This window comes from Salarias fasciatus, chromosome 22 (assembly GCF_902148845.1).
Source record: "Salarias fasciatus chromosome 22, fSalaFa1.1, whole genome shotgun sequence".
NCBI lineage: Eukaryota > Metazoa > Chordata > Actinopteri > Blenniiformes > Blenniidae > Salarias > Salarias fasciatus.
The window spans coordinates 2,171,680-2,197,651 of NC_043765.1; the positions used below are offsets into that span (position 1 = coordinate 2,171,680).

Consider the following 25,972-nt stretch of genomic DNA (forward strand, 5'->3'; position numbering starts at 1 on the left):
CCACAGCGTGACTGTGAGTCGGGCTGAATGTCTTTCTGTCGCCCTGAAGCTCCTCCATACAGGGATCATCCAGAAGCCAGCTCCAGACACAAGTCCAGCCCCGGGCTCTGGAGCTGTGTGCCTCAGTTCTTGACCCAGACCTGGTCCGACTCTGATCTTTCCTGTTTCAGGTTTACAGCGATCTGAAAACGATGAAGTTATCAGGAAGACACACACATTCATATGGACAGACCAGCAGGCTGGAGTGTTGCTATGGTGACTGTCAACTCTAAAACTACCAAGTCCAGGAGAATATGGACTGGAACCAGGACCTGGAGGACCAAGAGAATATGGACCAGGACCAGGATCGGGGGAGTATGGACTGGGAGCCATGACACTCTTTTTGTTCATCTACTGAGGCTGTGCAGAACTAGTTGGTACGACTGTAGTGCGAACGATCAGTAGGACTGGGTTCAGTGTTTCTGCCGTCTGCTGTGAGTCGGAACATGTCCCGAGAGTCTCTGTCTCCAGTTTCCACAGAGTCGGAACATTTTCACTAAAGTTCCTCCTTGGGAACCATTTCCAAAAAGTTGTCTGTTGTCATATAAACAGAAAACCAAACTGTAAGGAGACTGTTGTGTTTTCAGTTGAAGACGCTGAAACGCCCTCGGTCAACCGGCTGCGCTCAGCCTCGACGCCGCTCCTCAGGGTGAAGGGTCACACTGCTCCACCGGGCCGTTAGCCTCCGTCAGGAGCTCCGGTGAAACGAGCGCCGGCTCCGTGCGGAGCGTGGACGAACCCTCAGTTGGGTGTAGCGCTGTAAACCCTCGCCTCCGGGCGCTGCGCTCACGGTGTGCCATGACCTGCGGCCCGAGGCCGACGGAGGCCCACGCCAGTGTGGCCGACCGGATAACGCTGCGCACGAAAACCCCTCCAGAGGATCCGGAGACGGCGGAGGCTGCGGAGGCCAATTAAAAGAGCCCGCAGGCTTTTATTCCTCAGGTGGTTCCCGAGTCATGGAGACCGGTTCCCCCTCCGCAGGGACTCCCACGCTCCCGGCATCCGTAACCAGACACCCGCCTTTGTTCTGGTCCAGGTGGATAAAGGACCGCGAGCGGGGTGGGAGGGGGGTGAGCAGAGGCAGGTGCGTCACACATCTTCGGTTTCAGCTGTTTGGAGTCGGCGCAGGCTCGGCGATAGGAGGAAGGGAGAGGGAAAGTTAGACTTTTCTGACCGCCGCTGCAGCGACACACACCGAGGAGGAGACGGGGAGGGACAGGCGGGAGGCGTTTTCCTTCAGCGTCCGTCTCCCATGCAGTCAGTCACCTGAGCGTCCTGCGGCGGACAGACGTGGATTCATCACAGGCGATCAGACACCGAGGAGGAGATGAAGACCGGGAAGAAATCCTTCATAGGTGAGTGTTGCTTTAAGTGGCTGCCGGTGTTTACGGGAGCATCTGGGAAATGAAGGGAGCCTTTCAGCAGCGCAGAGAGGAGAGAGAGAGGAGAGAGAGAGAGAGAGAGAGAGAGAGAGAGGAGAGAGAGAGAGAGAGAGGGAGAGACCCTGAGACATGTAACTTTTACAGCCCGGTCGTCCAAAACGCAGCGCTTCATTTCCACAAACTGACCACAGCAAAGCGTCCGGCCTCCTCAGTGCAGCAGCCTCCACCGCTCCGTCAGCCGGGAGGCGGAGGAGGAGGAGAGCTGCTGCAGGGCCCAGGCTCCAGAATCCGGACCTGGATCACCTGCAGCCCACCTGATCACCTGGATCCATGATCAGCTAGATCACACCTGATCACCTGGATCATACCTGATCACTGGATCCATGATCCCTGGTCATCTGATCAGCCAGATCCCCCCGATCAACTAGATCCCTGATCATCTGTTCACCTGGACCATAGCTGAACACCTGGTTCCCTAGTAGCCTGATCACTGTGATCCCACCCGATCACCTGGATCCCTGATCACTTGAATTTTTCATCACCTCGATCCCTGATCATCTGATCACCTGGATCCCACCTGATTTACTAGATTAGTGATCACCTGGATCAATGTTAACCTGATCCCTGATCATCTGGATTCCACCTGCTCACCTGTATCTCTGATCATCTGATCACCTGGATCCCTGATTTCCAGGATCATACCTGATTACTCGATCCCGGTCCAGAACTGGACATGAAAGGAATCACTGTGTTCACCTCAGATCAGTTTGTCATCCTCCGTCATCACGGAAAAGACGACCGTAGCAACTCGAGGCCAGCTCCGTTTTTTTGTGGCATTTTTATCGTTGCCGTGGGAACGGACGCTGTTTTCAGAACGTTGCTGTGTAAACACCAAACTTTTCAGAAACAAATCGGCATTTTCACTTGAAATCTGTTCTTCAGAGTCTTTAAACACCAGCAGGCGTTGAACCGTGACTCCTGTTTCCTCTGGAGGTTTGTCTCGCGCTGCTCGCTCGGTGTTTGGCTTCGTCTTGGAGACGCCGGCTCGCAGTGGCGCTACAGTTAAATATCTGGAACGTTCCTGATATCAGGGCTGGAACGGTGCTCAGCGCTCCGTGGGGTGTGAATGTGAGCTGGTTGCAGCTGCTGTTCCAGTCCATGGAGATTTATTTGCATGTGTTCCTCTGGTGCTGAGTGCGGAGCGTTGCCTCTTTTCATCTTTCTCCCCACAGCCTCTCTGCTGTGTCACTTTTCAAAACCATTACCTGATCTTAACCTCCTCGGATGTCTGACCTGACTCATCTTTCTGAGTCGGGAAAATCTCACCGATTTGTTTCCAAACTCCTAAATTGTGGCAGTTTCTTCATTTAAAGGTGAACTGTTATCAAAACAAAGCCGTTTCTTTGGGCCTGCTGCTGCCGTCAGAGGGCTGCTGTAATAATACGTCTTCTCCACAGCAGGCGGGACGGCTTCTCTGCAATTACATGGAGGAATATAGTGGGCCGCTGTGATTACCGGCTCCAGCAAACATCCCGCAGTCAGAAAACACAGAGAATATCCCGATATGTGGAGCGAAGCAAACCCTGGACCTCATGCACATTTCTCTACAAAAACCACAGACTCAAGCGATCTTATTATCTTTTTTTAACAACTTCTGTAAATAATGGTGAAGGAGAAACTTCTAATTTCTGCAGTAACATTGATTTGCTGTTTTTGCCCTGTTTGCTCTTTAAAAAACTGGTGCACAAAGTTACGTTATCGATGCTTTTATTTTGAAAATTCGAACAAATATGAATGAATCTGGCACCATAAGTCACCATTTTAACAACTTTTTAAATTCACTTTTAATTGTTTTATTATTCTTTTGCACACATTAAACAATTTAATTGCAAATTCGATTCGAATTAAAAGATTTTTTTATTTACTTAAATGAAAAAACATAAATCAAAGGAGTGCTGTCAATGTTGTCATCCGGGTTATATAGTTCACCATAAATCTTTCCAGGTGAGTTAAAGCCAAGGTTAGAGCAATAAAAGTTTTACACATTCACAATAATAACTGTAAAGACTGCAGTGATGAAGCAGATTCACTCCGGTCTTAAATACGTCTCTTGTTCTTCCAGAAATGTTAAAATATAAATGAAGGCACATTTCTCTGCTTTGACACTTCAAAACGCCTCGAGGGTCAAAGTGTTTCACTGTGTTTCATGACGAGGTTTTGCTGTCAGGAGTTGATCGGATCCTGGATTTCCCTTCACACCTTGTCCTGGTTGTGTTGGAAGTTTTGGAAAATGCTCCGACTGTGTCTCCGTGGAAACGGAACTTTTCTGAAACCGCTGGGGTTTCATCTCTGTGTGGACGGGGGAAAGCACCGCGACTGGACGGAACGCTGAACTGTTCTGAAATTACCCGAAAACTCTGCTGCAACTGAAAGCTTCTCAAAACCTGCTCTGCTAAACGAAACAAACACGAAAACTCTGGAGTCTTCTGAAGCCTTTTTACCGGCGGTTCGATTCTGTAGTCTCTCTGGCTGAAAGCGTGTTTGAGGCTAACGGTGTCGGTCTGAGCCTGGTGAGACCACAGCGCTGTGAGGAGACAGGCGGCTGTCCTGTTGCCGGGAGACGTGGGAGGCCGCTGATGGAAGCTGTCAAACCTCCCTTTGTTTCCGCGGGCGGCTTGCTTCCTGCGTTGTTTTGGAGCATCTTCCTGGATGGTCAAACGGTCGCCGGATCAGGCGTTCGGTGAAACTCCGCACTGAGCCTCGACGTTCCATTTCCAGCCCACCTACCGTGAATCCATCAGGCGATCCGCCGTTTGTTTGGAATGTTGCTGGAAGGGTTCAGGTCTGCCCTGCGGCTCGGGTTTCCAGCACTCCGGCTGCCGTCACCGCCTCGCTCCCTTCACCCTCTCTGAGGCGATCAGCTGGTTTCCGATTGGGCGCTCGGCGGACGGCGGCCTGGATCAGGTGGATCGGCTGGTTTTATACCGGCTGCTCTGTCCGATGGGAGGGTGAATCAGAGCTCCAGCAGGCCACGGCCCCAGAAACAGGAAGAGTGTGAGGAAAACAGGAGTCTCTGCTGATTCATGATGTCTGGACGCCGTTTAGGAGACAGAAATCTAAACAAAGAACTACAATTCAGTTTATAGAGCATCTTCCCCCTCTAACATCCAGACTATAGAGCATCTTCCTCCCACTGATTGATGTAACTTTAGAGAAGACACACCCCCTTCTAATGATTGGTTGTTTATGGAAAGGGGCGGGGCTTGACTCTGACAGGACATAAAGCTTCTCTGTAAATGGGATTTTTCTCCACTCTGGACTGGAACACAGCGTTAGGCTGACCTCCAGCCGTGGAAACACACGTTAAAGCAGGAAAAACACACAGAGCTCATAATGCGAACCCTCATCCTGTCATCACGACAGTGATTATAGCAGGAACGGCAGCCACATTAAGGTAATAAACAGGGGCTTCGCGCTCCTAAATAGGCAGGATGGTCCCAGTAGCCTGGCAGCAAATTAAAGTCATGTATTGTGGAGAGCTTTGGAAGCCGTGTGCGTCTGAGTCATCCTCTGAGCAGCCGTCTAACCCCCCCGTGGACAGCACAAGAAAGGAACAGACACATTTCATCTCCTGGAATTCAGGAGGCGAGCCAGCGATTTCTCCCACTCGCTCAGCGTCGGCCCGAGGGATCCGAGGGACCACCTCCGGTCTCCAGACCCAGAAACTCACAGCCGACAGGCCGAGGCCGACGGAGCTGGCGAAGGCTGCGTGGGCGTCCAACACGAGCCTGCCGGCGCTGTAATTAGAGATCCTCCATCTTCATTACCCAGCAGCCCTTCCTGCCAGCCCCACGGCAGGGCGCCGCGGACCCGGGTGACTCACTCCTCCACCTTCTGCTGCCTCCTGTCACCACGGAGGGCGGCGGCGGCGGCGGGGAGACGGACGCTCTCTGCAGCATTCTACTGACAGAGACAGGAATCTAAAAACCCAACCAGCCGCTGTGAGAGCCTCCCGTTAACTCACCAACGAGACGAACCGAAACAAAGCTAACCGCTGTTTACACAGCTGCTGTGGATACAGGCTAATGCTAATGCTAATGCTAATACCATGAGGACCGAGGCCCCGCTCCCACCACAGCGCATCAGCAACGTTTTAAAAACGATGTCCGTTTCCTTGGAAACCGCTGAGACACCAGAGTCCATCCATTCCGAAGGAAGCTCCGCCCCCTTCATTCAGGCTTTATTTGTTAAGTAACCGTTTATCCCAGCAGTGTTTCCTGCAGAATGGCGTTCAGACAGCAGAGCTCCTCTCAGTCGCTCAGGTTATTTCCTCCTCAGCTGACAGACGATCACAGAATCAGACAATCCAGAGACACAACCAGCTGCTCTTTAGCTTCCTGAGATTATCTCGGTATTTTATAAATGGTGTGTAACTGGAAAAACTCGAACAAACACTCTAGATGGGAAATTCCCATTTTTAAGTAATATTTAAACTCGTGCCCTATAAAGGCTGGAGGCATTGTTCTGTGTTGAGCAACAATAATTGTTTATGCCTCTTGTAAAATCCCTCATGCAGCCGATAAAGACTGTCCAAACAGACTGGATCCAGTGAGGAAGACATTTCAGTGGTTCTCGTATTTCAGTTTCAGTTTTATTCACTTTTACAGTTACAGCGATCAGTGTTCACTTAAAAGACGAAGTAGAAAAACCCGAGAAGTGTTTGGTGAGTGAAACACCAGAGCAGGAAAAACTTCCCTTTGTTCTTTGTTCGGTTGTGTCATGAACTCGCAGCTGAATAATCGTCTTTGTTTCTTGGAGAGCGCAGGAGTTTTCATGTTGTGAGAAATACGGCATGATTTCTGTGGAGGGTCTGGATCCTGGAGAGGAAACTCTGATCTGAAGAAGGCAGCAATGGAGAAGGAGGGGCCTTAGCTTCCAGCAGATCCAGATAAGTCGCAGCTCCGTCTGCCTCCACCTGTTAGGGTTTGAACGGCCGCTTCCTTCTCTGATGTCTGATTGGCCGAAGCTTGGCAGAGGAGGAAACCCTCCGAGCCTGCTCTTCAGGAACGCTCCGACTGTCGTTTACATCTGCAAATACCTTCCAGGCCTGAGAAAACACGGCAGTGTGACTGAAGAGTCACTTCGGAGACACTTTTTGAAAGCGGTGAGAATGTTTTTGTGCTGCTGACTCCTCGCTCCAGCAGCTCTGCTGTAACAAAGCTTATATTTAGAACCGTAAACTGCGCCGTCATCTGCATACGTGGAAACATTTCTCACATCCCGACTGGACGCAAACGACAAAGAAAGACCGTTTGAATGTTGACGTCATTCTGCTCCCTGCGCACATGTGGGTGATGCATCACAAAAAAGGCACAGCGCCAACTAGTGGCTGGACATGCAAACCACAGCGTATTCAAAACCTTTTTTAATTTTTTTAACTCGACAACATTTTAGAGTGAAAATGCAAAACTCTCGCTGTGTTTTGAGGTTCTGTTTACATGACAACAGTGTTTGGAGGAACTGAAAATGAAACTTTTTAGAAACAGCTCCCAAGGCGGAGGCAAAACGCTGAGACTGTGCCACCACCACTGGGAGCTGTTTGGTTAAAAACACCAGAAACTATGGATCTCCAGTGACCAGGCGGTTCTGATGAGCCGATAATCCGCGGTTTGATTCTGGTTCGTGGACTTTCACAGCTCCTCAGATCTCAGAATCCTGAAGCTCTGCCTTCATTCAGAGTGAAAGAGAAAGTGTCGGTGCTCGTGAGAGTTTTCACTGCGAGCGGAAACACCGACGGAAAGCAGGGCGGCTTCTGAGAAGGCGCTAAATAAAACCTGATTAATCCGTCACGTGACCGACGGCAGCGAGGGAGACCCGGTGAGCCGGCCCGAGGCGGGGAGCCTGGGAGAGGAGCAACCGGATCCGCTCAGGTTCTGAGAGCAAACAGAGGCCAAGCTGAGCCGAGTCCGCTCAGGTTCCCCTCCAGGGACCAGGTGGTTCCCCTTTCAGTCCAGTCCTCAGTTCCTCTTTCCACAAGGCGGCCAGTCTCGGGTGGGCGGAGTCTCGCTTCCTCTGAGGGAAGCGTGACCGTCACATGAAAAGGCAGGAGTTCCCCCTGAAACTGCACGGCTGGACGGCCCGAGGCCACGCACCACATGTTTAGAACCACTGCTGCACTTCACAGGGAAAGTACAGGGAGTTTCAACGATCCAAACCCATCAGAAGAGCATCTGGGTTTTTTGTTTTTGAACCACGGACTGAATCTTTGCTACATTTTTCCACTGACAAACAGTCTAAACGAGGACTTAAAGGTGCACCACAAAAACCAGTGTTTTTTCAAAATAATACTGTGCCATCTTGTTCGTTAATTATTTAATTTCCTCCCATGAACCTTATTAAGAGCAGATATTAAATTAAAATATAAACTTTTTTAAAAAATAATTTAAAGACTGTGAAACTTATTTTTCTGATACAGTTGAAGCCAAACTTGATTTTATATGAAAATTCAAATTTAATTCTTGTTTTTGGCAAACAAATTCTACCTGAATACTATATGTGCGTACATGTGTGTGTGTGTGTGTGTGTGTGTGTGTGTGTGTGTGTGTGTGTGTGTGTGGTTTTCTCACACCCTGCAGGAGAGTGAAGTGTATCATGGAGCTGCTCCTCTCCCCTCCTCGGCCTGTATGGCCATCTGCATTATGGCAGTTATGTAACTCACAGGGTCAGTGGACCACAGATGTGACAGCTGGAGCTTAATGTCACTGATCTTTTCTCTGAATTTACATAATTCTGACCGCTGACCTCGACCGCATCATGGATGGTGAGCCTCCTAATCAGCGAGGACCGGTGGAGGTCAGAGGAATCCGGTGGATTTCTAGGTGTGGATTTCCAGTCTCTCACCTGCGATGAGGGTTCTGGTGCTCAGACGCTGCAGGAGAAGCAGGAATGCAGCAGTCGTGACATACATTTCTGCACATCCTCCAGAAAAAAAGAGAAAAATAATGTCTGCAGGAGAACGCAGGAGGGGAGGGGAGTCGGAGAATCCACACCGCACAAATCTGCACACATTGTTCCCACGCTGTGTGTGTGTGTGTGTGTGTTGTGATGTGAAGTCAGTTGGAGATTTTCCATTGAGAGAAAATGAGGTGGGAGAAAGTCCCCCCTCCTGTTTCACACTCCTCCTCCTCCTCCGCTGCAGTGAGCTCTCCTCTTCGTCATCCCTCTCTGTCTTCCTCCTCCTCCTCCTCCTCCTCCTCCTCCTGCTGCTGTGTTGATCGTGAATGAAATGGTTCTTCATGCTGGTTCTTTGGAGACAGCGATCCTCTCTTTAGTTTTTTGTTGTTGCACTGAGCAGGATCAGCAGGGTCTTCTCTCTAAAACAGCTTTCTCCATCTGAGTTATCCATCTGGGTTCTCATTGAATATCATTTTGAGGGTAAAGTTTGATTTCTGGGGGGGGGGGGGGGGGGGGGGGGGGGATTCTGGGGATGAAAATGTGCACCTAAAAGTAAAACAAGTCAGGTGTCCAGTAAAAAGAGTTGGGATTCTGTAAAAGAAAAACGTGACACTTCATCAAATTCCCTTCCAAAACGATGTGAGCATCAATCCAGAGAATAAATAAACATTCTGCATGACATGCTGCTCATTTTGTACACAATAGATTCTTTATATAAATAATTTAAATTTTGCTGATGGACTCATTAAAGCAATGAAAACATAAATTAGAGGGGCTCCTTTGGAGTGAAGACTCTTCACTGAGTCGTGACGTAGGAACAGAACTGAGTCCTGAGAGCCGACTCTATTTTCTGAGCCAAACTGTGAGAACATGACTGTTTTTCGCCAGCTGAGTAATAAAAATGGACTCTTTTTACTGAGCCAGTGCACAAAAATTTGCTTTTTTCACCGAGACAAACCGTCACAATGGACTCTTCATGGAGCTCACCTGTTAGCTTCAACTCTTGTTGTGAATTGAGTCCTAAAAATCAGCTGTTGTCACCGAGCCGAGAGTAAGGACTGAGCCTTTTCTCTGATCGGTGCAATAATAAAGTACACCTTTGTTCTCGCGGAGCTGGAAGATCCGACTGTCTCCACTGACCCTGAACTCCTCATCTCTGCGAGGCAGAAGAGGCTGCGGCGGAATCCCGTGACGTCACGCCCCCGGCCGTTGCCGCGGTTACCCGCGGTGACGACAGAGTGGGCGTGTCCCCTGACCACGTGGTCAGTATAAAAGCTCGTGTCCGCTCGCTCGCTGGCATTCGGAGCGGAGCGCGGCGTGTCGGAGCGGAGCGCGTGCGTGAGACAGCAGAGCGCGGAGGGGAAATTATCTGGTTCTATCGCTGCTTTTTATTGGATATCGATCACCTGCCGCTCGCCATGGCCGTGACGGAAGCCGGGTGCGACCTGACGTACTGCAAGATGCGGGGCATCGTGGCGGTTCTCACCGGTGAGACACTCATCAGTCAAACCTTCCATTTATCTGCGAATCAAACGGGATTTCAGTTATTTTAAATGTGTGAAACGGCTCCAGGTGACGGTTTGGAGGGAGCAGCTCGGATATGATTGTTAGTAGGAAGACTGAAACCCGGTAAAAATAAATAAATAAATAAAAATAAAAAAGAGAAAATAAAAATGTTGCGTTCGTGCAGAGAGCCTTGAGATGAGGATGTGAGGATGGAAAGAAAGGCTTTGTTGGCGCGTGAACGGGTCACCCAGGTGGTTGCGTAACCTGTAAGCCCGCAGCAGGTCTGCGCTGCGGATCTGAACTGTAACGGACTGTTTGGCTCTCACGCTGCGGGATTACAGCTCTGGTTCCAGATGATGGAAGAATTAAAAAAATAAAAATCTTCTGTGTGAATGATGATGATGATGATGACCCCCCCTCCTGTCTGCAGCTTTCATCAAAGAGAGGAAGATGGGGCTGAACGACTTCATCCAGAAGCTGGTGTCGACTCCTCATATCTGCCAACAGTGAGTTTGATGATTCTGTTTCTGGGGGGGGGGGGGGCAGCATCGCTTACTTCCTGGCTAATTGGGCTGGACTATTTATTTCTGAGCCCATTCATGGTCCAAATCCAATCAGCCGGCTGCGTTTGGCAGGACGTTCTGAGAAGTGTGTAATCTGGGTCCAGGGTAAGAATAGTCCTTTCATGAGCGGCCGGCCGCCTCCTCCTAATCCCCCCTCCTGCAAATCCCCCCCGTCCCCGAGACCGGGACCGACCTGGAGGTGGGGGGACTGGACGGACGCTCCAGATGCTGCTGGGGGTGAAGGTGGTGCGAGAGGTCGCGGGGGGTCACGGGATTAATCCTCTCAGACGGGTCAGGTGCAGCAGACAGACGGGAACATCCAGACCTAACGCTTCACTGATCCCCACAGCGCCGAGGTCAACAACTTCCTGAAGATCGACCAGAACCAGAACGAGGAGGCCGAGGCTGACGACCTGCCCGGGAGTCCGGTAAGAAGGACGCTTTATCCAACCCTCCTCGCACTCATCCGGCGGAGTCCCTCATTTTAAAAACCCTGCGATGTGTTTTTCTTCCAGATGTGCCTGAACTCCAGGAGCTCCCTGGGAGAAGACTCTCAGTAAGTTTAATCTCAGAACAGAGAACCAGGAGCAGCAAAACACACTGGAATATACCAGTAACTACAGCTCTAAACCACTGTTTGGCCTGGAGCAATAAAACGTTCATCTGTCCTTATAAACTATCTTTTTACAACAAACCTGAAATTTCAATCAAATAACTTCAGTTTCTTAAATATGAAGCTTTAATTCCAATGTTTACATCTTACTCAAAACTATAGAAGAAAAGTTCAGATTATCTTCAGAATAACTCGTATAATTCAGAAATGATCTTTAATGCAGACACATTTCAGTCATCTGTGGCTCAATCCTGATCACCTGAGGTGAAAGGGCGCCCCTGCTGGTCAAAGGCAGGCATTGCAGTTAATGTTGTTTCTCAAATCTGGAAGTTTGACGCCTTGGATTAAATTTTTCTCATCTGTAACCTAAAAAAGTAACTTTTAATGGCATTGTTATCAACAGGTAGCCTTAAAACGATGAACAACAGCAAATGTATTAACTTCAAGTTGAGACATTTCAGCAGAAAAGATCAGAAAAGTCGTGTCCTCACCAGACCGTCTGCTTCCCTCCTCCAGGATCAAACCCTGCGACTTCGACTACCTGAAAATCATCGGGAAGGGCAGCTTTGGGAAGGTGAGTGTCCGGTCTGGTTGAGCCGCCTGGGTCGTGACCCCGGCCGTGACCCCGGCGCTGACCCCGCTTTGCTCGCCGCAGGTCCTGCTGGCTCGGCACAAAGAGTCCACCCAGTACTACGCCGTCAAGGTGCTGCAGAAGAAGATCATCCTGAAGAAGAAGGAGGTGAGCGCCGTCCCGTCAGGACGCCGCCGCCGCCGCCGGGCACCAGCAGGAGCCCCGCGTTAACCTTTGACCTCTGCTCCCTGCAGCAAAAGCACATCATGGCGGAGCGCAGCGTGCTGATGAAGAACATCAAGCACCCCTTCCTGGTGGGGCTGCACTACTCCTTCCAGACCACCGACAAGCTCTACTTCGTGCTGGACTACGTGAACGGCGGCGAGGTGAGCGGGGTGAGGGTGGGGGTGAACGGGTGAACCGTTAACGGGGCGGCTGAACGTTAACGGCTCCGCCTCCCGCAGCTCTTCTACCACCTGCAGAGGGAGCGGGTCTTCCTGGAGCCGCGGGCGCGCTTCTACGCCGCCGAGATCGCCAGCGCGCTGGGATACCTGCACTCCCTGCACATCGTCTACAGGTACCGGCGCAGCGGCGGCGCCCCCTGCTGGACGCTCCGGCTCGCTGTCACCCAGAACAGAACAGACTTTATTTATCTCAGCATGGAGAAATACACAGCTGGAGGGCTGCAAAACAGTGAGGAGATGTGCAAACAGAGAATGAGAATAAATCATGGTGCAAATCTTAATAAGAATAATAATAGAAATCTAAAAGAAGAACAGATATAACTTCATACACAACAGAAATCTAAAATATAAAAGGAGTTATTTACAAGTATGTGGCAGTAGGTTTTAGTGCAGTGGTTTGTAAAGTGAAGGACCAGAGTCTCAACATGAAGCAGGTTTAATGAAACCTTGTGGAGAAAAATCCAGAGAAATGACCAGGAAGCAGTTTTTAAAAACCCAGAACTTTTCTTCTTGTCCTTTAAAGTTCCTGGTTTAGAAACATCAATAGGATTTTTTTCGACTGCTGTCAGAGTTAATGGCATTAATCATGATTAATAAATGTAGGGATGACTAATAAAGATTAATATTTGAGCCATGGTTAATGCCATCAGGGCTTCTTCTCAGGTTGAAGCTGTGTTTTGAAGGCAGACGTTGCGTCTCTCCCCTCAGGGACCTGAAGCCGGAGAACATCCTGCTGGACTCGCAGGGCCACATCGTGCTGACGGACTTCGGCCTGTGCAAAGAGGGGCTGGAGCCCAACGGGACCACGTCCACGTTCTGCGGCACGCCGGAGGTAGGAGGCCCTGCCGTCGCCGTGGAGACGGCCCCGGCTCTCCGGTGAACCCGGTGTCCTGACGTTGTCTCTCCCGGCAGTACCTGGCGCCCGAGGTGCTGCAGAAGCAGGCGTACGACCGGACGGTGGACTGGTGGTGTCTGGGCTCCGTGCTGTACGAGATGCTCTACGGCCTGGTGAGTCCCGCCCCCTCTGACCTCTGACCTGTCACCTCCCCGGAGGCTAACCGACGCCTCGCTCCCCCCCCCGCAGCCGCCGTTCTACAGCCGCAACACGGCGGAGATGTACAGCAACATCCTGCACAAGGCGCCGGTGCTGAAGCCCAACGTGTCCAACGCCGGCCGCGAGCTGCTGGAGGGGCTGCTGCAGAAGGAGCGCGGCGCCCGGCTGGGCGCCAAGGACGACTTCGTGAGTGGCCCCACCCCCCCACCCCCACCCCCACCGCGCCGTGCCCGACTCGCCCGACCCAACCGCTAACCCAGGCTCTCCTCTGTCCGCAGCTGGAGCTCAAGTACCACTCCTTCTTCTCCCCCATCAACTGGGACGACCTGATGTCCAAGAAGATCACCCCCCCCTTCGTCCCCTCCGTGGTACGTTCCTGCCGCCGGGACCAGCGCTGGAGTGTAAACATCCAGCCTGGAATCTATATATCTAACCTGGAATTACCAGAACCTGTAACGCTAATTTGGAATTATAATAATAATAATCTCTGAATCCAAATGATAATATCACCAAATTCAATATATATCAGCGACGATTTTCAAATCCAGTCTGGAATCATAGTAATAATCTGCTAAGCTGTTAGTTTGTGGGTTGATGAGCCACATGTTGCTCCTGGAGGACTCATTACTTCTGGATCTGACCGATCAAAGAAAGGATCAATGCGATGTTCAGACTTTGTTTTAGTGTCTTATCTGAAATGTCTCATTTCTAGGTCAAAATGTCTTTTTTAGCAACAAACAAATGGCAGAGATTTGATTATAATAACTGACTGATCTGACATGAAACGCCGCAGAAGATGGAGAAGCAAAGGTTCCACGGCTCAGAGCTGCTGTTTAATGTGTGTGTGTGTGTGTGTGTGTGTGTGTGTGTCACAGAGCGGCCCCACCGACCTGCGGCACTTTGACCCTGAGTTCACCCACCTGCCCGTCTCGTCCTCGCTGTGCTCCGACGCGCCGCACGTCACCAGCAGCGTGAAGGAGGCGGCCGGCGCCTTCCCGGGCTTCTCCTACGGCCCCCCCGCCGACCACTGCTTCATGTGAACCCTGACCCCGCCCCCCACGCCCCGACCCCGCCCCCAGCCCGCCAGCAGGGACGGGGGGGCGTGGCTTCTGCCTCACTGGAGAGAAACGTGCCAAGAGAGAGACGCTCTGCTGGAGGAGGAGAAGAAGAGGAGGAGGAGGAGGAGGAGGAGGGGAAGTGCCTGAGGTTCTGAGGCAGTATCAGGAGGAGTCGGCGTCATCCAAGCACCCGTTGGCACGGCAACCAGGCCATTCCATTCCACAGCGCCGTCCTGCGTCGTCCTCGGCGACTCCCGCCGTTGCCGTGGAAACAGAGTGAAGGGATCCCGAATGGAAACCCTCAGAACGGCGTCCGCTGTCTGGACTTTATTTGGTGGGAGCTGTTTTTTGTTTTTGTTTTTGTTTTTTTTTTGTGATGCCTTCATGTTTAAATCTGTTTCTATTTTCTTAAAGTTCGGCGTTTCGTTCGGTTCTTCTTGTTGTTGTTGTTGTTTTTTTTTCACGGTGATGCTCGATTGCACTCGAGGAAACGAGGGTGAGGAGAAGCAGAAGCAGCGCCGCCTGGATCCGGGGTGGGGGGGGGTTCTCAACCTTATCGCCGCTCTACATCCACTCTGGAAAGGGGTGTCAAACATGAGGCCCGCGAGCCAAAACCGGGACAACAAATGAGACGTTACAGACACAGTTTTCAGTCATTTTCTGCTTTTTGCTTAAACGTTTGAGAAATGTGGGCGATAAGCGAGTGTTGGCGATCACTGCCCCCCCCCCCCCCCCCCCCCCACCTCCCCACACACACACACACACACACACACACACACGGATCACACATATCTCCTTCCATATCCGCTTTGCATTAACGGCGTTTCAAACTGTGACCAAACCTGCTGACTTTTCCGCTCCTCCTTTCACCCGTTTGTCCTCAAAAACTGAAGATTTTCCTTTAAACCGTAGAAAAAAACCGTCTGTTTAAATGTTTTTTCATGTTTTAACCGCCGTGAACGTCTCCTCTCATAACTGACTCCTGTCTGTACATACATAGGTTTATTATTATTATCAGAGACTCTGTTTCGTCTGTGAAGAGCTTCTGTGATTTGGGGGTCTTTGGGTTCCGGTTCATCTGAAACGTGGGTGAAGGAAGCAGCAATAAGAGGCTCCCGTCGTCCTGGCTGGATTCTCTCGATGTTCTGTCTGAACTGTGAACGTCTTGTGGCCGTCCAGGGCGGCCTGTAAGTCCTGTAATCCGTGTACATATCTCTCTCCCCAAAAAAACCCTGCGGCTCCTTTTTTAATCCAGCTAAAGATGTGTAATTATTCATTATTAATGATATTAAGGAGCCACGACGCGGTTCTGGAAAGTGCAATAAACAGAGAATAAACTGATCTGATGTCGTTTAGCAGAAACACGTTTCATTCATTTGTGCTCTGGAGTTAATTCTATATTAAATAAAAATCCTAATGGAGGATTTAAAGAGGAAAGATATCAATAAAAGAAACAGTTCTAGAAGATTCTCTTCCAGATTTGGAAGTGTTATTTTTCTGTTTTGTACTCTTTATTTATTTCCATGTATACATGTAATATATATGTAATGTATACATCACACTGTATGAAAACACAATTTAAGTGAAATCATCTGAAACTGTAATCTGCGTCAGAAAGGAAAAATAAAATCTCTGAAAAGTGGTTTCTGTCCTGTTGTCGATGTCGATACACATTTCACACTGAAGTACAGTCATCTGGATTTTTCAAGTCCTTTTTCACCAGGAAATTACAGGAAAAAAAACTCACTTATGTTTATTAGGACTATTGACTCCATTACATTAATTCTTCAGCTAACCTTCACTTATAGTCCACACCTCCACGCTTTTATCTGTTATATTACCTATTTATTTCAGTTTTATCAACTGATATATTGCAATTTTACCTTATTTTATTTTATTTTATTTGTTACATAACTGCATTTACTAGGCATTTATTCATTTATTTTCAAATCTTAAAAAAATGTAATTAATTATTTGGCTAGAAAAAAGAAAAATAATGTTTGGTATCAGTAAAAAATAATTATTATAATAAATCATTAAATTATTATTTGTTTATTTTTTATGTATTTATCTTAGGTATTTATTACTGCATTATAAAATACATTGAATAAATTATTTGGCAAGACAAAAAGAAAACGTAATGTTCAGTATCTGTAAAAAAAAAAAGAAAATATATTATTTGAAAAAAAAAATTCTCTGATAAATATTCTGTAATCTACTGAAGCATTAAAAAATTAGCATATCTCCTACGCTGAAAATTATATTAGAATGTTGGGCCACGAGATGTCTTTCTGTTTGTTTGTTTGTTTGTTTTTGGAATTAAACTGCTCACAAGCTACATTAACAGCACTTCTGTGTAAACAGAAACTCAGAACAAACGAAATTTTCCATGTTGAGTAATTTACTGAAAAAGATTGCTGTGTTATTGGAGCCTCGGTTTATTAAACTCGGTCATGTTGAACTAGCCCATGTGTTTTTGTTTTGTTTGTCAATTTTTTTTTTATTTTTTATTTTTTTGCGGGTGGGGGGATATATCCTACGAAAATTAAGAGATTATTAAGAGACAGCGGATTGCTGACTGCAGAACCACATGAAGGCGCTGAAAAGAAGTCACTGTAGGTTTTTGTTTGTTTGTTTGTTTGTTTGTTTGTTTGTTTGTTTGTTTGTTTGTTTGTTTACCTGTTTCTTCCAGCCACACCTGTCGCGTCCTCTCGCGCCAAAACGCCTGTGCTGTGGCTCGGCGGCTGGCGCATGCGCAGTGCGGCCTCCTCGGCTCACTTCCTGCTAAATAGTGCTCCCTAACAACGGACAAAGCTTGAGAGAGCGGAGCCGCGGAAAGACGCAGAAAGAGCCGCGGCGGACGGTCGCTCCTTCGATGGTGAGCCGCCTCCGGGTCGTGTCTCCGGGTTGGAGCTTCGGGGGGCTCCGGGGGAGGCCTGGCTCACTTCTGGTTCGGTGTACCGGGACTCAGACGCTTCCACACGCTACCGGAGGCGGCTAATCCCCGGAGCGGAAAAGTTTGTCTGTGTGGCTGGAGTCTTTGCAGTTAGTGGTTGAATAACGGAGTTTTTGTTCTATTAAAGGAAACCGGGTGGCGATGTGTGTACTTTAGAGTTAATAAACTGAGTCATAGCGGGGAGCAGTCAGTGTTGTTGCCGCTGGAAGGTTGCTGGGTGCAGTGTAAATGCTGGCGCAGTCTCGTTCATTGGTTGTAGTTTGCCTTTAAATTGTTGCCAGTAAATGTTCTTGTTGCCTGTCGTATATTGATGTGCGGTGGTAATTAATGACCAGGCCTGCTGTGTTTACACTGCTCCCATTGGTTTATTAACCGGGAAGTAATCTGAGAATGGCTTCACCTTCACAGCCAGCTGTCACGGGAGGCGAGTAATGGCTGGATTCACATGGAAGTGAGCGGTACACTGCTCTTCAGAGCAGATCCTGTAACCTGGACCCCAGACTAAAACCAGAACCCCAGACCCTGTTAACGTGGACTCTAGACGCAGACCCTTAATGACACTGGACTCCTGAACCAGTTTTCAGTCTCTAAACAGAAGGGTGAATCATTTAATTTCTCTTGAACTTCTTAAATCCAGTTTCTTTCAAACCAAACTTCAAAAAGATGAACTGGGTAATTTGACGCTGAAAAAAGCAGATTCTTCACACAGGATCTGGTCCTGTTTTTAGACCAGAATCCATTAAAGCCTACATTTTGAACTCTGTAGTGTTTGAGGATCCAAATCTCTGAATGCAGTGAAGAGACTTTTGTGTAATTATCCAGGTGAAAGATGCCGATTTGTCCTCCAGGATCAGTATGACTGTCATGTTTTTAATCTTTAAATGTCACTTTTCAATGTAAACAAAGCGTTTTTTCTGCTTTCTAATACTGTGAATGGTAAGAATTGGGAAAAAAAAAAATCCTATGGTTAATGTAGAACAACGTGATTTGGTTAATTTACTGTCGGTTTCTGGGCATCGTTTCTGGAGTTATAGTTAAAATAAATCCTGCATTAGGTTATTGGTTTTAATGTGTGTGTGTGTGTGTGTGTGTGTGTGTGTGTGTGGCAGGGTCCCGGTGGACTCCCCGGCTGCATCGAGTAGGCTGAGCCAGCAGACATGGCGGCTCGCTCCGCTTCAGAGATGGAAGACTCCCAGGAGCTGCCGGTGAGTCCGGCTGGGGGGTGGGGTGGGGTGGGGTGGGGTGGGCTGGGGGGTCCGGGTACGGGTTGGGGACTATGCCCGGTGGTGTCATGGAGCTCTTTACACCCTGATCACACAATAAAGTTTGAGGTGAGAATGCATGGATTTTAAGGAAAGTTCTGCACACGATATTTTGAAAGTAGTGTCTGTTTCCATGGAAACGGCAAAAAAACTGAAAGCTCAGGACTTCCTGATCAGATCTGTAGATAGCTGATCAGGCCCATATTGATGGGTTTTGTTTGGTGAAAAAATCCTGGTCAGCAGTGTACGAAGGTGTACGAAGAAAACAGTGCCTGAGTTGATTTTTCAAAATAAAAGTGTCTCCCTCGCAGTCAGAATAAAGCGCCGTCCTCCTGACGCTCCTGGTTTGTGTCTCTGCAGGCCAAGAAGGTGAAGCTGGAGACGGAAGCTTCCCGGGAGAAGGAGTCCAGGTTCGCTCTCTTCTTCGCGCCGCAGCGGTCAGATTGCCTCTTTCCTCACGCCGCCGCCGTCTTCTTGGTGTTTCAGTCAGGCGGACGGAGACGGGAGTCCGTCCGCGGCGCCGGAGCGGGACGCCTCGTATCCCGCGCTCTCGGCCGCCCAGCTGAGCTCAGGTGACTCGAACGGCCCAGACGCCCCGAGGCCGCCGGGTGGAGCGGCGGCGGCGCCGCCTCCCTCGTGTGACGACGCCATCAACTCCTTCGCACACTCAGGTAGAAGCGAACCTTCTGACGGCGCCGAGCGGAGCCGGAACGATCCGGAACTGAAGGTGTTTCTGCTTCTCTCCCCGTTCGACAGCGACAAACAACAGCGTGACGTCCGAGTTCCCCCAGCAGGTTTACCAGGGGGGCAGGTCAGTCGCACTCTTCATCATCATCATCTTTTCTCTCCTTCACACCAGCTGTGTCGAACATGTGAACTCGCGGGATGCAGGGAGTTGTTGTTCCGCTCAGCGCCGCTTGTTTGTCTTCCAGCCCGGCGGTCACCTCCTACACCAGCCCGGTGTCCTTCCCGCCTCTGGCTCAGTCCACGGTGTACTCGGCCTTCCCCCAGACGGGCCAGACCTACGGCCTCCCACCCTTCGGTTAGTGCCCCTCCCCGCTCCTCGCGCCGGCCCGCCCTGACCCCCCCCCCGCCGCTCTGCCCGTCGTGCTTTGGCGCTGTGGACTCGGTCTGCTTCGGAGCGCTGCACACTCGCTGTTTCTGTTTCTGAGAGCGCCGGCCCCCGAGCCGCCTCCTTCACCCTCTGCTTCCTGCTCTCTGTCCTCTTCAGGTGCTATGTGGCCAGGCATAAAAACTGAGACAGGGCCGCCAGAGGCGCCCTCTGGTGGCCAGCCTGGGTTTCTCAGCTTCAGCTCCACATATACCTCAAGCCAGCCCGGCCCGCTGCACTACTCATACCCCAGCCAAGGCAAGCCGCGACCTCCCCCGTCACTGTCCGCCACGCCACCACGGCTCCGCTCTCCTCTCTCCTCCTCGCTGTCGGCTCCGCCCGCCGGCGTCACGCCGCCTCTAAAGACGTGTCTGTGTCCGCAGGCTCCAGCTTCACCACCTCCAGCGTGTACTCCAACCTCCCCCCGGCTACGGCCGTCACCACGGCCTCCACGGCCGCAGCTCACCAGGTCAGAGGCCCGGTCGCGGGGTCACGACCTCTTCCCCACACTGCCGCCGCAGACGGGGGCGGGCGCCGCTCCCCGTCTGGACCGAATGCAGAGACAGAACTGAAGTTTCCCGCTCCGTCTCGCTCTCGCCCCCTGCAGGAGTTCAGCAGCTTCAACTCTCTGGGTCAGACTCAGTTCTCTCAGTACTACGCTCTGCCTCCCAGCTACGTGCCGGCGGGGCTTCCTGCCGCCGACGAGCACGGCGCCAGCGCCGGCGGCGTGGGGGCGACTGGGTACTCTGCCGTGAAGTCGGAGGAGGCCGCCTCTGCTGGCCTGCCCCCTAGAGGTGAAGCACGCACTCATCTGCCCGCCTTTAAAACACCAGACGCCTTGGTCAGCTAGCTGGTGGCTCCATGGTTAGCTAGCTGGTGGCTCCATGGTTAGCATTAGCTGGTGGCTCCATGGTTAGCTAGCTGGTGGCTCCATGGTTAGCATTAGCTGGTGGCTTCATGGTTAGCTAGCTGGTGGCTCCATGGTTAGCTAGCTGGTGGCTCCATGGTTAGCATTAGCTGGTGGCTCCATGGTTAGCATTAGCTGGTGGCTCCATGGTTAGCATTAGCTGGTGGCTCCATGGTTAGCATTAGCTGGTGGCTCCATGGTTAGCTAGTTGGTGGCTCCATGGTTAGCTAGCTGGTGGCTCCATGGTTAGCTAGCTGGTGGCTCCATGGTTAGCTAGCTGGTGGCTCCATGGTTAGCTAACTGGTTGCTCGGTGTGGATTTCTGACTCTGTTTTCTTCCGTCCAGGCTCCAGCCGTCACTCTGCTCTCACTCTGCTCTCACTCTGCGCTCACTCCGCTCTCACGCTTTCTTTCCCAGACGCCTCTCCTCCAGAAAGCCTCCCGGCCGGCGCCGCTCTCCCCGCCGGCGTTCTCCAGCCGGCTGCAGGCAGGGAGCAGGACGAGGTGGGCCGCCGGAACTCGGTGGGCAAAGCCAAAGGGAAGGGCAAGAAGTCTGAGAACTGCCCCCCCGCAGACTCCGACCTGGAGGTAACTGAGCCAGGAGGGGAAACCAGATCAGTGATCAGAGTGTGAGGAGCCGTTCACACCACAACGCCTCCAGGCGTTTCACCGCCGCGACTCTTTCTCTTCTCGCCTGGAAGCGTTGTCTTGTAGAGCGCCGCATCAGAGCTAGCATGCTAACTGCAGCCCGGGGCAGGTTTCCCGTTGCCGTCTGCTCCTGACCGAGGTCGTGTGAACGGCGCCCGGCGCCGCTTCTCCCCCCTGCTGTCTTTCAGCGGATCTTCCTCTGGGACCTGGACGAGACCATCATCATCTTCCACTCGCTGCTCACCGGCTCGTACGCGCAGAAGTTCGGCAAGGTGGGTCTGCGTGTGGCGGTGCGGGGCGTGGCGTGGCGGCCAGGCTCCAGTCTGACACGGGGGTGTGTGTGTGTGTGTGTGTGTGTCAGGACCCGGCCACCGTGCTCAACCTGGGCCTGCAGATGGAGGAGCTGATCTTCGAGCTGGCCGACACCCACCTCTTCTTCAACGACCTGGAGGTGCGGCCGGCGGCGTCCCGGAGGAAGCGTCATGGCGGCGTTGGCGGCTGGAATAACTGCCTCTGTGTTTCAGGAGTGCGACCAGGTGCACGTGGAGGACGTGGCGTCCGAAGACAACGGCCAGGACCTGAGGTGCGTCGGCGCTCCATCGGCTCCGCCCCCCCTCAGCCTCAGCGCTGTATTAAGAGCTTTTTTTTTTTTTTTTTTAATTTTCTCCTTGCTCTTCTTCTTCTTTAGTAACTACAACTTCCTGGCGGACGGCTTCAGCGGCCCCGGGGGGGGCGGGGCCTCCGGGGCCACCACGGGGGTGCAGGGCGGCGTGGAGTGGATGCGGAAGCTGGCGTTCCGCTACCGCCGGCTAAAAGAGATCTACAGCGGCTACAAAGGGAACGTGGGCGGTGAGAGCCTCAGAAGACTCCACTTTAATGTCGAATTATGTGCATTTTTACAAAACTCACCACATGTCTCACTTTTATTTTGACGGTTTAAGCCTTCAGCTGTCTATTTTGAAAACACTGCAATTCTTTTTTTTTTTTTTTTTTTTTTAACCCTCCTTTTTTCAAATCCAGTATTTTTCTTGACAATTTGACGTCTTTTTCTTGGTTGTTTGGTCTTCAGTTCTCTCCTTTCTGGAACCCTGAGCTGCTGAGCGCAGTTCTTTCTACTTCTGTTCTTCTATTTCTAAAACTGTTTTGCCAGTGTTCTGGTTTGACATGGTGATAGTTAACGGACGCCATCTGAACATAAAGACGGTCATTCTCAGCACTTCTGACCTTCTGGTTTCTGCGTAAAGCTTCTGTCCAAACGGCATCATCGCTGCAGCAGCCGCAACATGAAAGGTCTCAGAATGGTGTAGTACATCATCCAGGCCGTTAGGAGGCGCTGTAACCCCACAGAAATCCAAATCCACCAGACTGGAGCGACTCCTGGAGTCGCCATCATTCAGCTGTTCTACATGAGTTGATTAAAAAAGAACCTAAAATCACTAAATTCTACAGAATCGAAGGATCACATTATAAATGGAGTCCCAGAAGCCAGTCCGTGTGTGTTCAGTGCCGGAGGAAACGGTTCCATGTGTGTGTGTGTGTGTGTGTGTGTGTGTGTGTGTGTTCCAGGCCTGCTGAGCCCCATGAAGCGGGAGCTGCTGCTGCGGCTGCAGGCGGAGATCCAGGTGGTGACGGACGCCTGGCTCAACACGGCGCTCAAGTCCCTGCTGCTCATCCAGTCCAGGTCCTCCTCGGCTCGGCGCCCGGCCGTCGGACGGTGTGTGTGTGTGTGTGTGTTCATCAGAGTGAAGTGTGTGTGTTTTCCACAGGGGGAAGTGTATGAACGTGTTGGTCACCACCACCCAGCTGGTCCCGGCTCTGGCCAAAGTGCTGCTCTACGGTCTGGGAGACGTCTTCCCCATCGAGAACATCTACAGCGCCACCAAGATCGGTACGCATCGCTCACGCGCACACACACACACACACACACACGCACGCACACCGGGCTACACCCTGAGGACTCACTCGCTCTTCCGCCCCTTCGCAGGCAAAGAGAGCTGCTTCGAGAGGATCGTCTCTCGCTTCGGGAAGAAGGTGACGTACGTGGTGATCGGAGACGGTCGAGACGAGGAGTTCGCAGCCAAGCAGGTGAAACTCGGAGGCTTTAATCCCTGCAGGAGGTTCTGGTCTCAGGAAGGAAAGAAACCAAACTACCTGATCCTCAGCCGATGAAATGATTTGATTCTGGAGCGTTTGACTCATCTGCTCAGAAGCCTTCTGAAGTAGAAACAGCATTTTGAATTGTTTCTTAGTTTAGTTATTAATACATCCAGATTATAGAGCGTCTTCTGTGGTTCTCCGGCTGTTCTCGGGGTTCAAACCAGGTGTCTTTTGTGCCTCCGTCCCGCTGCAGCACAACATGCCGTTCTGGAGGATCTCCACTCACGGTGACCTGGTGTCTCTTCACCAGGCGCTGGAACTGGACTTCTTGTAAGAGGAGCACAAGCTGCTGGATGTGGCTCGCAAAGAGGATCAAAGACCCTCCACACACACACACACACACACACACACACACACACACACACACACACACACACACACTCTGTCCTCCACGGCAGCTAACCCGGCGGCGGCTGAAACTGGCACTGACTGGGACTCAGAGGGAGTTTTCTCCGTCCCCTCGGACCCCGGCTGGCCTCACGTCTCCCTTCAGTTTCCGCTCTCGCTCCGTCAGACGGATCCTCTGAGATCGACCGATCGATCACATCGAAGCACATGAGGGGAAAAAAAAACCCCAAACCCACAAAGCTTCCGCCAGCTTCAAGGATTTACCGTCCCCTCCTCTCTCACGTAGCCAGTTCGCTCTTCAACAGACGGTACCGGGTGGATTCAGACAGACTGGGTGATAACCTCTGACCTCTGACCCCTCCCCCGGCCTCCGACCCCTGTGATGCAGGTCCACTGCATTCGTTCATGACCCAGCTCATCCTGACGCAGCAGGAATCTTTTACTTGGGCAAACCTGTGTCTCAGTGCTTCCTTTAACGGTAAAGGAAACGAGCTTTAATCCGTCACACTGAAACTTACCGCATCAGAACTTCAGAGTAATCCAGGAAATCCTGTTTGTTTTAGTCTCAAGGCCACAGCTATCCCAGAAGCTCTCAGTTTGAGAGACAGAACCAACGGTGAAGCGGTTGCTGGTTTGACGCCGCGTCGACTTCGCTCACACACAAACCACTGGAGGGGAGGAACAACGGCAGTGCAATACATCTGTTTCCTCTGGATTCCTGGGGGGGGGGGGGTCTGGTCAGAGCGAGATTACGACTGAACAATACTGAGCCTGAAGAAAACTTTGTATTCACACACTTGCAGCTTCGACCGTTACGAATGTGTATTTCTGTGTCGTTTTGTTTGTTTTTGTGTGACTGTGCATATTTATATTGTGCCTTTAACCATCACCTGTATCCATCCTCTCAAAGGGAAGCCTGCCTTTCTGTTGTTTGATATGCGTATCGTTGAACTGTTATATTATCCAAAGTGTTTTTTTGGTTTTTCAAATTCAATAAGTTTAAAGCTTTCCTTTAACAAGTTTTGTTTTTTTTGTTTTGTTTTTGTTTTCGATCTGACGGTTCTGTCTGCACTGCAATCAAACTGGTCTCATCCAGACTGTCAGAAGTGTTTGGAGCAGCAGGAAGAAGGACAGAGTCCGAACACAACTCGCCGGAGACACAAACCGCAGAAAATGAGTTTCACTGAAGACTGAGCCGAGTCGCTGCGTTTCGTACATCGTACGAAGATTGCCGGGGTTTTAACAGCGACTCCTGCTGGAGTTTGAGTTGTTGGAGCAACGCTCAGTGTTGGCAGATTCAAGCAACGACCGCCACAGCTGCCACAACTGCGTTCTGTTGGATCCTTCCTCGGTTCAGCGGTCGTCAAAAGACAGAAAAGCTGCAGGAAACCAGACTGATGTGCTGAAGATTATTTCTTATTTCTGAGGAGGTTTGAAACGTCTGCAACAATACCAAAAACCATTTAAAGAAAGAAGTTTGTTTTTGTTGAGAGAAATTTTTGACATTTCTGTGTAGAAGTATCTGGAAAGTCCTTCACAAGTCCCGCTCGCTTTCTGTCGCAGTTGGCTGTTGAGGCAACGCCGCTAACACTCACTGGGTGGCAGCAGTGAGTCGGTTCCGAACCGGCTAGCTGCAGCCTGGTCCGTCCTGTAATTCCACTTCCCGCCACAGGATGGTGCAGTGAGTCCCTGTTCCTGCGGTCAGCAGCGTGTGAGGTGAGGAAATCCTCCTTTCTCAGAACGTAGTTCTGTTCTGGATGCTTGTCCAACATCTCAACACATTGAGAGTTTTAGACTCACCGCACCATCTGGTGGTACCGACTGGTATTACACCCCCGTCTAACTGCTCAGCAGAGTTTCTCCTAAAATGCTTCACTGACTGAAAATGAGAGAAACTGCACCCTTTTCAAAACGATTGTCGGCTTTTTGAAAAGCGGAGTCTGTTTTGAATGTGTTGCAGTGAAACGCTTCACTTTGCTTCGAGACAATCACCAAGGCTTTGCTTTTCCTCGAAGGCCGCCTGAATTCTGGAAAGCTCTCCATCCCGTCGGTCGGCTCGTTGAATGTTTGTTTTTCTTCTTGACTTTGTCTTGCATGCGGTGTCAGATTTGAAGTGTAGCGCGTGGTCGCGGGAAAAATGAAGACCATGCAGATGTTCAGGGGACTGGAATCTTCACCTGTTCTCTACCTGGTTCAATTCTTTCTAATGCCAAATGCTGTTCTTTAGGTTTTTCCAATGCGATTCATCTCTGATTTTTTTTTTTTTGGGGTTGACTTGACCCAGTGTTGATTCAGTGGCTGTTTGTACCCCCACAGGCGGTTCTCCTGTGTACTCCAGACTCTCAATACAGTGTAAATACATTTTAAGACATCTCAGACT

General features: G+C 50.7%; 2 protein-coding genes across 5 annotated transcripts; both read left to right on the forward strand.

Moving 5' to 3' along the window:
• The first annotated feature begins 1,312 nt into the window (after window positions 1–1,312).
• Window positions 1,313–25,963, forward strand: LOC115409254 (serine/threonine-protein kinase Sgk1). 3 transcript variants are annotated; one of them, XM_030120345.1, is made up of 14 exons: window positions 9,691–9,863; window positions 10,312–10,387; window positions 10,794–10,872; window positions 10,960–11,000; window positions 11,574–11,631; window positions 11,713–11,796; window positions 11,883–12,014; window positions 12,093–12,205; window positions 12,801–12,924; window positions 13,005–13,100; window positions 13,177–13,332; window positions 13,425–13,514; window positions 14,022–14,190; window positions 23,941–25,963. In XM_030120345.1, the coding sequence occupies exons 1-13, from the start codon at window positions 9,794–9,796 to the stop codon at window positions 14,184–14,186; spliced, it is 1,284 nt and encodes a 427-aa protein (XP_029976205.1). In that variant the 5' UTR covers window positions 9,691–9,793; the 3' UTR covers window positions 14,187–14,190; window positions 23,941–25,963. The 3 variants fall into 3 exon arrangements, with proteins under 3 accessions (XP_029976206.1, XP_029976205.1, XP_029976204.1); XM_030120346.1 differs by lacking the exons at window positions 9,691–9,863; window positions 23,941–25,963 and adding an exon at window positions 1,313–1,394 and having other exon boundaries at window positions 14,022–15,111; XM_030120344.1 differs by lacking the exon at window positions 23,941–25,963 and having other exon boundaries at window positions 14,022–15,111.
• On the forward strand, window positions 16,974–25,963 carry eya3 (EYA transcriptional coactivator and phosphatase 3). Of its 2 annotated transcripts, XM_030120341.1 has the most exons (18): window positions 16,974–17,082; window positions 18,270–18,365; window positions 18,783–18,832; window positions 18,909–19,093; window positions 19,179–19,233; window positions 19,355–19,464; window positions 19,654–19,791; window positions 19,917–20,002; window positions 20,141–20,327; window positions 20,858–21,027; window positions 21,276–21,359; window positions 21,449–21,538; window positions 21,612–21,670; window positions 21,776–21,936; window positions 22,654–22,768; window positions 22,854–22,975; window positions 23,072–23,172; window positions 23,438–25,963. In XM_030120341.1, the coding sequence occupies exons 2-18, from the start codon at window positions 18,318–18,320 to the stop codon at window positions 23,516–23,518; spliced, it is 1,842 nt and encodes a 613-aa protein (XP_029976201.1). In that variant the 5' UTR covers window positions 16,974–17,082; window positions 18,270–18,317; the 3' UTR covers window positions 23,519–25,963. The 2 variants fall into 2 exon arrangements, with proteins under 2 accessions (XP_029976201.1, XP_029976202.1); XM_030120342.1 differs by lacking the exon at window positions 19,654–19,791.
• Window positions 25,964–25,972: the final 9 nt, after the last annotated feature.

What these genes read in the sequence shown, in the direction of transcription:
- LOC115409254 (XM_030120345.1), top strand. Translation starts at nt 9,794, where the DNA reads ATGGCCGTGACGGAAGCCGGGTGCGACCTGACGTACTGCAAGATGCGG. An exon ending in ACGACCTGCCCGGGAGTCCG is followed by an intron (nt 10,873 to 10,959) that starts GTAAGAAGGACG and finishes TTTTTCTTCCAG; the next exon opens with ATGTGCCTGAACTCCAGGAG. An exon ending in ACGAGATGCTCTACGGCCTG is followed by an intron (nt 13,101 to 13,176) that starts GTGAGTCCCGCC and finishes CCCCCCCCGCAG; the next exon opens with CCGCCGTTCTACAGCCGCAA.
- eya3 (XM_030120341.1), top strand. Translation starts at nt 18,318, where the DNA reads ATGGCGGCTCGCTCCGCTTCAGAGATGGAAGACTCCCAGGAGCTGCCG. An exon ending in GACAACGGCCAGGACCTGAG is followed by an intron (nt 21,671 to 21,775) that starts GTGCGTCGGCGC and finishes CTTCTTCTTTAG; the next exon opens with TAACTACAACTTCCTGGCGG. An exon ending in CTACAAAGGGAACGTGGGCG is followed by an intron (nt 21,937 to 22,653) that starts GTGAGAGCCTCA and finishes TGTGTGTTCCAG; the next exon opens with GCCTGCTGAGCCCCATGAAG.